General features: G+C 34.6%; 1 protein-coding gene across 2 annotated transcripts; it reads left to right on the top strand.

Annotated features, from left to right (window-relative positions):
• The first annotated feature begins 4,885 nt into the window (after window positions 1–4,885).
• Window positions 4,886–13,907, top strand: agtrap (angiotensin II receptor associated protein). Of its 2 annotated transcripts, XR_002754568.1 has the most exons (6): window positions 4,886–5,036; window positions 5,619–5,653; window positions 5,868–5,976; window positions 7,746–7,941; window positions 11,703–11,846; window positions 12,988–13,077. XR_002754568.1 is itself a non-coding variant. In XM_005811830.2 (5 exons), the coding sequence occupies exons 1-5, from the start codon at window positions 5,010–5,012 to the stop codon at window positions 13,110–13,112; spliced, it is 492 nt and encodes a 163-aa protein (XP_005811887.1). In that variant the 5' UTR covers window positions 4,886–5,009; the 3' UTR covers window positions 13,113–13,907. The 2 variants fall into 2 exon arrangements, 1 of the variants encoding a protein (XP_005811887.1); XM_005811830.2 differs by lacking the exon at window positions 11,703–11,846 and having other exon boundaries at window positions 12,988–13,907.
• The last annotated feature ends 475 nt before the right edge of the window (window positions 13,908–14,382 follow it).

The raw sequence follows: 14,382 nt of genomic DNA, 5'->3' as shown, positions 1-14,382 counted from the left end.
CCCCGACACACACAAGTCCACTTTCTCACTACTCTCTTTACTTCACTAGGAAACTGTGAGAAAGCAGGCGTTCATACAACTTTTGACAGGAACCTTCTCTGTTCCCATTGACAAACTCCACCCACACTGAGTGGACACTCAGCAGAAGTGGAGGAAAACATGAATATTCTCTGCATGACTCATTTGTCTTGATTTTAATCAGCAGGTCAATTTGACCCTGAACAGCATGTGTGTCTCAAGTTCAATTATAAAGATCACCCATTGAAAAAAAAGAAAGTGTAATATAAATTTTTTTACCAAAGATCAATTTCAAGGAAATTATTGTTTCATTGTGTCTAGGTTTTTTCAGTGGACATAAAAAAATTAAATTCCATTTTTTATGTCCAAATGAGTAAATGAGTAAGTTGTTGTCATTGATCCTTAATTTCTGAGAAATAAAAAAACATCATTGCACAAATATTGATTGAAATTGTTAGTATTGGAGTTAAAAATCAGATACAAAAATGTTTTGGAGGATTTTTTTGGTTTCTGACACTATTTCATGATTAAATACTCCCCAGGTCAAACTGACCCACGAACATTATTGCTGTACCTCAGAAACAAACATAACAGGAGGGTTAAAAATGCCACTGTTTTATTAGATGAATGTAACTGTTATACCTTCTATGTCTTTGTTCAACAAAATGACCTTTTAAAAGTGATCTGAACTACTAACTACTATCGTGTTCCCATCCATAAGTCTTCCATGAAAATCTGAGTGATTTGAGGTTATTGCAAATATTATCAGTTTAATGTAAGAACTGTTGCTCTTCTGGGTTCAAAGTACATAACTGACTAACTTTTTACTTTAATTAGAACACTTTAACACATTTGTGTAACCTCATACATGGCCTGTAGCAAAAAGGACTTATTGACTTTTCCTATGTTTTGCAAAATCTTCATACAGGGGAGAATTGTGGATTAGAAATGTATGTCATGTTAACGAGTTTACCCACCTTTTGAAGCCAGTTGGTTTTCACAGGATATTATTTAGGGGTATCAGAGAGAAGAATGTTTAAAATTCTTGATAGTCATGTACCATTTCATTTCCATATTCCAGAAATATGTTACTTTGAATTAATCAATGAAAGGAAAAATGAAATCACAGTAAAATACTTTGACATACTGACAAAGTTTAAAAATTGTTCATTTAGGAGTCATACTTCTGTAGGGCACTATACTGTTGAAAAATTGAGTCAGAAAACTATAGACTTTGAATCATACAGTCACTTCAAACATAACAACAGTCAAATTATTGGAATAAATTCAAGAGATTTTTAAGTAAAGCTTGGTGGGGTAACTATCTGCAGTAGACAAACTTTTAATCATATTTGAAATGTACTTATTTGAACAGCTGTTACTTTAAACCATTGTTTCCCAGCTTAAGGTGATAACCTTGAGGGGGGAAATAGTAAAAAAGTATTCAACATAAAACTTTTCATTTTTACCTACATTTTTTTCAACAAGGGTAACAAATCAAGTAAAATATATGACTAACATTAAAGGTTTTACATGAGTAAAATATCCTCTGTTGCAACATCACACTTTAAAACTCCACAAAAAAGGCGTCACTCATTCAGCACGAGTTAAATCTTAAATGAAATTTTACATGTAAGTTAATTTTACAAGAATTGTCCACAACAACTCTATTGTTGCGGTCAGCAACAAAAGAGTTATGAGGTGTCACATGGTTTCAGAGGTGACTTGGGCCCCGGGGTCACAAAGGACGGTGCAGAGACCATCTGCCTTGCTTGCTGCACACAAAAGATCAACTCTGTTTAGGTAAACAGGGCAGAGGCGGCAGGACTAGGGCTGATTAAAACTACAGAAAAAGGTCAGCAGAAGTGCATATTACATTAGCATTTTAAAGGTCTGCTGCTGATGCACACATAATTTATGTTAAGGTTCAGGGTTGATCATTTCCATCAATTCGCAGTTAAAAGGGAAAATGTTACAGTTTGCATATTACTATGTGGCAATTTATTTTAAAATATGACAGTTACACAGATGTGTACTTTTTTGGCAGTGCAGTTTTAGAGAATATTACATTTTAAACCAATATACATCGCTTACTTTCAGCAGAGATAAACAGCCATAATGTAATTTAGCTCACAGAATGAAGTATTATAGCTGTCATTCAAGAGACGAAAACCCTTTGAATATTCATGGCTAGTCTTTATCTTACAGGAAAAGTACAAATCTGGAAACAAAAATCAGCTATGGTGTGTTTGGTTTTGCAAAACCAATTTAATTTAATCTTAACTTTTTCATAGTTGAAGAAACTATTTCTATTATCACTGCAGACTTTTACTCCAAAGGAATGAACCTTTTTAGAGATGCTTTAAAACCTGATTTATATCTGATTTATGTGAATGTTTCTACTTCCAGATGCTGCTGCTTCATTAATCTAACTTTAGCATGACTTTTGTGTCACCCATAGCACTTTAAATAATGCAGTGGATGTGTTGAGTGAATATATGCCAGTAAAGCACTATGAAGAAAAACACAGAGAGCCAGAGTATATCCTGTATTTCAGTGCAGCACTTCTGGGAGCCTGCTAAAATCTGAAGATGAAAAAAAGCTGCTCACAAAGGATTTGATGTTTTAATGAAAGCAGTGAAAAGTACATTTTATATCAATTCAAACCCTATAACAGGTGTTATCCAGACCTGAATTCTGGCAATGCTGAAGAAATGTCTCATGACTACTATAGTACCAAGAAAAGAATCACCAGTTTCATCAAGAAAATGAAGAACTTGGTGTAAATTTGCATTTACTCTTCTAAAACAAAACCTTGAATTACTTTAATGTAATTTAGGACTTCATGTTGATATATGTTACTTTTTGTCCAACAATATTTTGCCAGAAACTTCAAACTAGAATACCCTACCATATAAGGATTGCTAATAGGTTAATTTTGGGACAGTTTTTAAAACCTAGGTCTTAACTTTATCATTTTGTTTGAAAACTCAACAGTTTTTTTTCTAGACTCCACAATGGACTTTTGGTTCACTCATTTGTCAATCAAAGAAACGGAGATGATTATTTGACTGTTCACCTAGCATGATCATTATTCATCCCTTTGGTAATTGTAAAAAACAAGGGGAATAATGCATGATTTTTATTTTCTTTAAATATACAGTACATCTAAAAAGTGTGGCATGTTAATGTATTAAGGTTTATGAAAGAACAAACAGCATGAAGATCCAAAAACACCAAAAAGGTCAGCTGTGTTGAAACTTAAAGCATAGTTATGTTGAAAAACCAATTTCCCAAGATTTAAATAACTCACAAATATTGATCAGTTCATCATACAGAAATTGAAAGAATATGGCAAGCCTACAAGCCTACCAACACATAGTTGTTAATCTAAGCAATTAACCAGCAGCTACAAGACTCCATACAACTCTGGATGAGTTGCAGAGATCCACCAATCAAGTGGGAAATTTTGCTGACTGGATAACTATTTGTTTGTCACTCCTAAAACTGGGACCATCATGTTTTGGAGATTCTTTGAAGATGCTTTTGCTCAACAGGGACAGAGTTGATGGAAGATGGATGCAGATGAGCACAGAGTAATGCTATCAGAAAAGCTTGGAGAGGCAGAAATTTAGATGAGACCAGAGAGAAAGTTCAATTTCCATCTGAACACGATACTTGACATATAGGAAACAAGGATTTATTGCAACTGCTATTGCCATTTCAACATTTACAACATATCCTTGAATGATAATCTAACATTTGTAACCCTGGAAAGTACTTCAGTCTAAATCATTCCATTGTGACTCTGGCTGTACTTCCTGTCTTTCTCATTTGTTCTCCAATTACTCTGCGACCTTTAGCATATTTTGTGCTTTAATTTCTGTCAGATGACAGCATATGCTGCAAAGAGGCATGATCCAACAAGCTACATATGGCATGCAAAATATCAACTCGTGACCCTATTAATTATATTAATTTTCAATTATGGCATTCCAAAAAGTTATTTGTAATATCAATATTTTGAAGACAGATGTGATGATTCAGCTCCAGAATTGTTTGCATCTAGAAATATGTGTTAGACCTTGGGGAATGTTTAAAACCATGCATCTTCACTTGGTGTTGATTTATAACTTTAAATTTCAATAAAAAGCATTTGTTTGGTTTACTTTTTTTTTTTTTTTGCATTACAAATAGATTCAAATTATTTATCTGCATTTTAGAAGACAGTTTCGCTTAAGCCATTAAAGTAGTTTTGTTTTCTGTTGCATTTTGTAGATATCAACCGTGGCACATTCAGCTGAGTTGGTTCCTGATTTGCTTTCACACCAGGTTTTATCACCTAATTAGCAAACCTGAACCACATCAGCGATTATAGTCCTTGGTATAAACACCCCTCTAGCGTTTTGCTTTCTGCATTAATTTCCTTCAAATCTGCAGTTAAACAGCAAGATTACACCAGACTTTGTAAAAAAATGAAGAACAAAAAGATGTATACATATATACATATATTTATATATACACATATAAATGCATCTATAAAAATTAAACCAATATTTAGTTTGAATATTGTCATGTTCTGAGGTATTATAGGAGCTATCAAAAATTGTAATCGAAAGCATTGCATAGCAAAGAAACATACATGTTCCCATTTGCCATTTTAATTGGGAAACAGACATGCTAGATTCCTGATCAATCATGGCGAACCTCTTTAAGAGACAGAACTGGAGCTGTGACTGAAGTGGATTTTCCTGGGATCTGTAGTGGAAGCAGCAGGAACAGGAGGAGGGGAGGGGATCACATGGGAAGCAGTCAGGCTGCTGTCACATGGTTTGTGTTTGTAAGTTCAGTTAAAGCGGAGGGGGAGTTTGCACAGAACATTGAGAAAGAGGAACAACTGCAGCATTTTTCATGTGGCCTTTCAACAAGTTGAAACACTGAACGATAAAGTGTGGAGGTGCTGCTTTTGATTAAAAAAACTCACCATTATTATGGAAATCCCTGCAATAAACTTAAAGGTGAGTTTGTCAATTGTTGTCAATGTCTTATTTTATAAAAAAGGTTGTGTTTGGACTAGTTTTAAGCAACGACTAACGTTAAATTTCATGTGTCACAGTTCTCGTAATTCCACTGTGTGGCAACCAAATTCCCCTGATTAAGAAACACAGAGCCAGGGATTTTAAGACAAACAAGAATCATGTTGAGGATAAATGCATTGTAGATTCTCACAGTTGGCAAATATGTAGTCAATTTTGACACTTCCTTGTGTTTAGCATTGACACAAGTCATAACAGAAAAAGACTATGACAAAAATAAAGCTTTCAAGATCAGAAATTCTAATTTCATCTTTTTTTTTTCTTATTCTGTCCAAGATGATTAAACATGTGAAAACAATATCTTTGAACCCATTCAGATACAACTGATCACACACTTCCTATTTAGTTGTGGAATTTCCTGCTTATCGTAGCTGAAAAAAGCCTTCATGTAATTTTTCTTTCATTTTCAATTAATATGTTGTTTTCTTCCTTATTAAATATTTTTGAAATAACCCGAATGCCTATAAAAGGGGAAAATCTTTAGGCTGTTCTTTTCTGTTCCAGGCGATAGTGCTGGCACACTGGTTGCTCACTGTGTGGTGAGTGTGAGTTCTTGTTTTTTTTTTTTTTTTTTTTTTTGTCATACATCTGAGGAATTTCTCTCATCTGAACACACATATACACACTTTCTCTCTTGTCTTAGCCTAACTCTTACACATACCACACTTATTTGTGTATAAATAACTCCTGGAAAGTATGTCAAGTGAGAATCTTTTGTGAATTATATATTTTAAAAATAGCCTATTGTTTCAGGGGCAGCATGAGCTACCTTCCCTCATCTTATGCATGGGGGAACTTCAGTGTTTTAGCAGTTGGAGTGTGGGCGATTGCACAGAGGGACTCCATTGATGCTGTTCTCATGGTGACTTTTTTTTCTTCTTCTAAAAGTTGTCTTGCTATCATGTGACACATGCAGAAGTCTAACAATAGACCCTGCATATCCAAACTAACCGGTGGATGCTCAGGGGTTCTATGAATATCTCTTTGAAAAAATATCCTTCCCTTCTCTTTGAATGTCTGATCATTTCCAATTCAGTAAAACTCAAGGAGAAAATATTCTTCTAATATCTTCTAATGTTCTCTTGTCGAACTTTTGATTTAGGTTTTCTTTTTAAACTAATAAGTCGTAACTCTGTCCTCATACCTTATGTTGCCTCTTCACAGTATATGCTTTCTCTGGTGTTTTTTGTTGACAGTTATGTAACAAAAAAGACAAAGAATTCATAGATTTTTAATTTAAAGCAGTGAGGACATGATTAGATGTTTCCTTTTCCCAAACAAAATTATCCTCTGGTCTCTGGGGAACTAGAACAAATGTAGCATTTATTCTACAAACTTAGCTGCATTAGTTTAAGTAAAAGTTCAAGCAGAAGATATTTATTTTCTAACAAAGGGAACATTTTCCCATTATTTTGCCTGAGCTGTTCAAAGCAAAAATTACTTTCTCTGTGAATGAATCAGAAATAAATTCTGAAATGTGACAATCTCATTGATCAAAGCTACATTCAAAGTCTGTCTCTATTAGGTTTTTGGTTACTAAAACCAAGAAAGACTTTCTATCTTCTTGATGTGTATTTGCTGCTTGATAAACTTATTTTTATTTATTCACAAAGACTTGGAAAGTAGAGCATGCCACCCCAGTTTTAAAGTTCTACAGAGAGTACGCAGACTCTCTATAGCTCAGAGAATAGACATTAAGATGCTTGTGTTAGTTTACAAATTACTGAACCGCTTAGCACCAAAACACATTAAAGATCTGTTATTGTATCAACCTTCTGTTCTGCATCCCCAGAACAAAACCAAACATGCAGAAGTTGCATTCACTTCCTATGTTCCACTAATCTGGAAACTGAAAATCAGTCGAAACACAAGTACTTTTAAAGCAAGGCGAAAACCCCAAACTGTTTAGATCTGCCTTTGATTTAAAATAACTTGAACATTGATCAGCAAATTTGATGTATTTTTGTACAAAATATAATTAAATTTAGTGTTTTTTGCTTGTTTCATAATTGGTTTGTATTATGCTTTTATGGATTAAAGCATTTTGAACTGCTTGGTTGCTTAAATGTGCTTAACGGAAGTTATATATATATATATATAGTTTTTAATTTTAAAAAAATCCAAAAGCAAATTAACACAAATATATTATACCATTTTGAAGATGTATTATGCCAATTTGATTACTAGTACACTTGAGAGAGAAGCAACACTTATACACCAAATATTTTTAGAAAAATAATTTCTAAAATTTTTGTTTTCTAAACTGATTCAAATCTGTAAATATCATTTCTGAGGATCCTGATGAAATTAGTTTTGTGGCCTAATTTTGATTCTAACCTCTGTTATTCTGGGAGGAAAAAAGTTAGGATGAATTTGCAATTTCAGAACCAAATAGCTCAATCATCTTTAAACACCAGGCTCGCCACAAAAAAGAATTGAGCACCTGACTGTTGTCCGAAATGTAACTCTAGTCTCATTCATAACTGGACTGCTCATGTTGTTCCCACACTCCTGTATCTTGGCTTGACGGATCAGAACGTCCGTTCTTTGTGTTTTCAGTTATTTTGAGAACTTTTGAAGAGCTACTCCATTAACCTGTTCTGTTCTCTTTTTTTCATCCTGTTATTATAGTTTCTTATGGGAATGGCTGTCACCATACTGATCGACATTGTCCATTTTGGGATCATTTATCCACGGTATCCACTTGTGGCCGCAGCGAGCTTTTCCGCAGGCATGGCTATCCTCAACCTGCTGCTTAAACCTGTTTCTTGTTTCTTTGTCTACCAAATGTACCGTGAACGAGGAGGAGATTACAACATCAACTTTGGTAAGAACCAAAGTTAAATATGCTGACTGAATGAGCTTGCAGACTTTTGAGAATGGGGAAAAAATGAGAAACCATTTGACAGTAGCTGAATTTTAAATGCTTCTAAACATATTTGTAGTTTTGTATTGGTTCAAATTTTAAACAACTCCAACTCTTCTAATACCATTTTATCTTTTTATTCATCATTTCACCTTTTATTTTATTCATTTACTTTTGCTCTGTTCAACAGCTCTTTCTGGTAAAACTTTGTTTCAAACGACCAGTAAATGAGTCCACATCTTACTTATTAGTAACAGTCGCATGACCTTTTTTCTTTGCACTGAGATAACCGAGCTGCAGCTCGACTCGGCCAAAAGCCCCCTCCCCACGAGTTGCTCATAAATCTGAGTCACTTTGAACATGGGATTGTACTTCATGGACAAACATGCTAACGCCATCACAGAGGGTGAAATGAACTATCTACTATAATCTGAACAGAAATAGCTCAGTCCTGATTCACAGAAAAAGATTTGTCATTATGAGTGTTGAGTTAATTGGTTTTCTTTTTTTTTTGACAAAGAAATGGATGAGTAACTGCCTAGTGAGACAAAAGATACATCTTTCTAATCCATTACTTGGAGCCATTGATTTGTTAGCCCAAACCATTTAGCTGTGAGCTGTTTTATTTTAAAACAGCAAGTCATGATGGGTATGGACATCCTTGGAAATAGTTATCTTTTCACATATCTCTAGTAGTTTTATTTATTGATAAAAACATTTAATCTTTCCTGACTGGAGTGCTTTCATGCTTTCCATTATGAGAAGTATAAGCAAAAAATGGTAATAAAAGAACAAACCAGGAGGTCGGGGTTGTGGCGCTAATTGTTTTTCAGTGCAACTCAAAACGGCAGTTGATGAAACATATCTCTTTGCTCCGGGAGAGATAATTGAATATTGATGAATCTGGTCTCTTCATGGTTTTACTTTGCACAGCAGGGAACACTCATTAGACTTTGTTGTGACTGATGAAAGCAGCTAATGTTACTCTCTGACTGTGAGTAGTTTAATTGCTGTCTGATTGCATTGCGGGCTTTACACTACTGACCGTGATGGAAACCAGACAATGGGGTGATGGGAAATGGATCGCTGAATTGGGCTGTCGGCGATCTCTGAATTTTGATTGCACATTAAGTTCATCTTTTTATTTCTTAATAAATTCAAAAAATTTGAACTGTCACTAATTTGGTCTCAAACTGACGATCCAATAAAAGTGTCCATTTTCTTCTCTAACCAGACACATAAGGGCTGTTTAGGCAAGCGGGGTGGCAGTTTATGAGGAAAGTATAAAGCAGCTTTATCCATTCCGTGCTAAAGTGTATTTCAGCAAGATAATGAATGTGTCATTAGTGTGTGAATGCTTTTATGAGCGAAAATTAGCTCTGTGTTTACAGCCTAAAACTGCTGCAAGATGTTATTACAGTGATTCATAGGGTAAAGTGCTTTGAATGGTTTAAAAAGTCCCTGTACCAAAACAGTATTGTTAAACTTTTAAAAGTGAGAATTTTTTAAAAGTTGATTCCATTTGCATAACCAGCTGTGATAAGTTTTTAGGTTCCTGCTTTTTTCTTCATTTTGTATAAATACATAAACGAGATTAAAAAGGTATTCTCAAGAGCACATTTTGTTGAGAATACCTTTTTAACAAAGTCGGGTTGTTGGAAACCCTACTTTGTTAGGGTTCCCAACAAAGTAGCTTGTACACTAAATGCTTTTGCTGCTCAGATAGAATTAAAAAATAATTGTTATAAATTTCAGGGTAATCTTTACATTGTGATTATGAAACAGATTGTTAATGTTTCCCATCAGAGAGAGGAGCCAGCACAAAATTAGAGCAAAAATATCTAATGTTACTTGCAGGGGGAAAAGATTGTAAGCTGCTCACAGTCTTGAAAAGAACTGATTTGATTTGTGTTATACAAACTGAGAAGCTACAGAAAATGAATTGTTTTTCTGTTGTGTGAGGTGTTGAATCTTCTGTATTCTTAAATTAAATTTTATGCCATATTGGCAGTATACACTTGCAGTACGTCATAATTCAAATTATTTAATTTGCCCTGTCAGTTTATATTTTGCTTTTAACTCACAATAACAATGAATAATTGTTATTGTGACCATTACTATTAATAATATGATGTGCTGCTAAATTTATCAGCAAAATAACACTGTAGAGTTGTATCATCACTACAATAGTATTCAGCATAAACTTGTCTACTGAGGGATGTGTTTTTATTGCACAGTGATTTTTCTAAAGGCATATGTCTGGACTTCATGTCACTCAGTTCAGTACCCTTATCCTTACAGGGGAGCTGTGGTAATATTACATGTCTTCATTTGTCTTTGGATTGTACTGCTGTGAAAGGTCTTCATTTTGAAATATCTATCAGGTGCCAACACTGCCAGGTTTTGTTACCTGTGGAGAAAGAAGGGCCTGAGTTAAGATCTTAGCTGGATTTTTTTTTTCTGTCAAGTTTGTATGTTCTCCCTGCATGTGCATCCCTGCAGGTACTTCGGTTTTCTCCCAGTAATATGTTAGTTCTCTCCCTCTAGTTGGTAGATGTGTGTCTGTGTGTTTGCCCTGCACAGCTCTACATTGCCCTCTGATGGACTGGTGACCTGTCCAGTGTGTATGCCCCACCTCTAAACCAATAACTAGTGGAGATGGGCACCAGACCTCCTGTGACCCTCCAAGGATTAAATGTCTAGAGAGGCTGGATGGATGTTTTGATATATTTTTTCTCTTACTAAGTTTTGATGCGATAATGAGCCTGGTGTTCCTTGATCATTCTGTAGCCAGCATGTTTTTAGCAAAGGCACTTGTTGTACAGCATTTGAGGCACTAGAAACAGCAGGTTGGCTCCAGACAGATTAGAATGGATTTTCTAGGTTTTGAATTCTCTAGAAAAACATTTTGTGATGTTATACTTCTGACAGATATACTTCTGTCTCTAAGATTTTAAGAACCCAATTACTTGTTTGCTTTGATAGTATATTTAGTGTCCTGCTCTGATTCTTTAGTCAGAAACTCACTGTGAAATAAAATGTCTATCCTCCAAATGAAGAAGAATTTAAAAACCATGAAAAACTGGTGGCGTTTTCTCACATACACCAACATTATAAATGCATTTTTATATTAAGTGGGAGGAGACGCCGTCCTTGATTTTATTTATTTTTTTTATTTTATTTTTTTCCATAAGGAATTTGAAGATTTATTAACTCGCACTTCAAGACAGACCACCACTTTAAGTCAATTTATCTTTAATGAACTGAAATACAGGGAAGCTTTATGTGCATCTACTTCCAAGAACCCATTTATTATAAATTAACCTAATCTTCTATGTTGTCCTTCTCATGCATATTGTCTTTGCAGTACATTGAAGCTCAGATTTTTTTTTTTTACCAGTATTTCCAATTGGCAAACACACTCAAATGTTTTTTTATCTCTAGGAAAAAAAAGTCAAAAAAGTAAAAAGTAACCTCTCTGTTAAAACATGCATTCTTTTTCAAATATCTATGACTAATAGAGGGGGGGAAATCAGTAAAATCTTACATTTAGCTTTGTAAATTTAATTCCTTCAGGTGTATTTTGGAGTTTGTCAGCTTGAATCTAGCTGTTTTGTTTTCTTGCATGTTATTTGTTTCTCTGCCACACCAGTTTGTTTTTAGCATGTTTTCATCATTTATGTCTTCTCACATCTTTTTGCCGCTGATTTCTTCTCTCTCAGACTTAGAGACCTCTGTGGACAGTCGGTGCACTACGGACAGTGCAGACAGTGCCTTTTTTGGCCGCCGCTACTGAGCCCTGGCTTCTTCCTTTTCTACCATTTCTCTTTCCAAATCATCCTATTCCATATCCTTTCACCCAAGAAGTAAGATAACTAATAGACTGACAGGACACAAGAGACTTTATATTTCCAAAAATTGTTTTATATTTTTTTCACAACAATTTTGTGAGACTCTTTGCAATATATGTAAAAAAAAATTTGTCTTTTCTCACCTGCTCAAGGACACAAAAGAAAAGTACAAGGTTTTTCTTTTGTTTAACTTGTTGCATTTCTTTTGAATTTCTGTACTGCTACTTCGACTCTTTGTGCTTAACTATGCAGTCATGTATTTCTGTGAGTCTAGTCTGGTAAATGTCATCATCAGTAGCTCCTCATTAACATCCCATACTTGCATGCCTTGTGGTTTGCATGCTGTATTTTTCTTTTTTTTTTTTTTTTTATTGTTGTTCATCGTGTATTCAAGTTTGCATGTTATGCATCTTTTATCTGAAATTCCAGTGTCCAGATGCCTCATTTATCTCTGCATACTTTGTGTATTTAAATTAGTGCACCATGATGTTGCACTTTCCAAAATGGGACAGAATTAAAGTTAGCAGAGGTCTAATTTATATATAAACATATTTTATTCACATGAGATGTATTTCCAGTCTTCTTATTCTATACTATTCCTCTGAAATTTTTTTTAAAAACTTCTTATTTAAATGTGCAGGTTTGTCACGATTAGTCTTGCTTACATATGGTTATACAGCCTTTTGAACTTCTACAGAAACATCATTGGTATTCTGGCCATGGTGGAGCTAACGCTTTTGGTTGCAAAGCGTCACATAAAATCATGTGCCTTTCCAGAAGTCACTGTAAAGCATGTTAACATCTGATATAAAGAACCTGTGAAGCTGTTTCCACTGAAAACCAAATTAAATGACTTGCTAGAGACGCATTGCTACAATACAAAATCTCAGGCCAGCGCTTACTGAAGTGGTTACCTTTCTCAAAATAACCGCATTTTATCAAACAGTTCTGAAAGGAGGGATAACTTGAGAAATTTGATGAATCTGTGCCTGACTAACATTTCTACAACAGCTTGGTTTTTCAGGATAATGAGAAAAAAAATCTGTAAAATAAATATGCAGGGTGTTCATAAAGCTGTATGGCTTCAAGGTGTGATTAAAAATGTTGCATTTCACAATGTAAGTTGGTGTTAAATGTTTCTGATGTTTCTCTGCAGGTTTTCCTTCTGTATCCCGAAACAGAGATGCCTATCAGTCCATCGACCAGCAGGATGAATCTTCAAGTCCAACAAATTCCTTCAACCAGGCTAAAGACACCAAACCAGGAGTCCGCACTTACTGAGAAAAGTACATAATTAAAAATGTAGTCTGTTTTTGTTTCTCACTTTTTATATGCAGAGTTGTAAAGTCCTTTAAAATCAATTTAAAATAGCATTGCAGGGTCACTCAGCTAAGCCAATTGAAATAATCTGGGTTGTATAGTGAAATATGCCAGTTACATTTTAAGTTGAGGTTCTGAAAGATTTCTGCTTCAGTGCCATAGAAGAATATAATCAGATGACAAGCCATGGTTTACAGTAATGCCTAGAAGCAGGTCTCTGATTCTTTTAGCAGAGCAGTGTTGGATAAATAAGTAAGTTTTTGACCTGCAGTCAAAACTTTTCTGAAGCTTGAAAACATGTTAAAAACAAAAATATATAGTTTTACAGACACTTTTTTGGCTTTTTTTAAAAAAAAATGTACATTCAAGACTTGATACCAATACTGAATTGAAATAAGTTTTCATATAGATGAGTAAGATATTAGTATATTCACAGATGAGTACAGTTTTGTGTATGTTTAGTTAATAAGAAAACACACCATTATGTCTACTGTAAAAATGACAAAATATCGTTGGTATGATGGTTCTAACACAATTATTCATTTTAAACACCAAGCTGACTCGGTAACAGTCTCGTTGATCTTTCATTTATTCCCTTAAAAGTGAAGGGTTTCTAACCTGCTTTCAAAATACTGTCATGAAACGGCGCTTCATCTTAGAATACCAATTACTTGCAGACCACATACTGTGGAGTATCTCATACATCCTGATGGGTTATGTGAATTTCCCCACAAATAATAAATGCTGTCATATAGACTCATGCTCAAGGAAAAAATTTGTTTTATGCACTGTGGATTGCTTTTTTTCAGTTTTCATATCTGTCAGAGGTTTTCCGGTTGTAAACCTGACTTGTGCCTCAGAATGGGGACATTGTAACTCTGCTGATCATGTTTTAGGTGTGTGAAACTGTCAGTCCTCAGCTAAACCGGGTCAAACCTTTTTAACATATTTGTATACAGTAACTGCAGTATGTGTGAACATACATTTTATCACAACATTTCAACCATATTTAAGCACACAAATATTTAACTCACTTGTTTACTTCTATATGCAGTTTTTACCCCATGCAGTGCTGTGAAAAAATGTTGACAATTTCTTCTGTTTTACCTGTCACCTCTACATGTTTTCAATCATGAAACATTATGTGAAATAAAGTCATGTAATGATAGGCAATGACCTCAACTGAGGCAGATGACTGCAGCACATTCTTGGTTATTTTTATGCTGCATCA

This window comes from Xiphophorus maculatus, chromosome 20 (assembly GCF_002775205.1).
Source record: "Xiphophorus maculatus strain JP 163 A chromosome 20, X_maculatus-5.0-male, whole genome shotgun sequence".
NCBI lineage: Eukaryota > Metazoa > Chordata > Actinopteri > Cyprinodontiformes > Poeciliidae > Xiphophorus > Xiphophorus maculatus.
The sequence above is the reverse complement of the archived record's forward strand: the minus strand, read 5'-3'. Positions and strand labels throughout refer to the sequence as shown.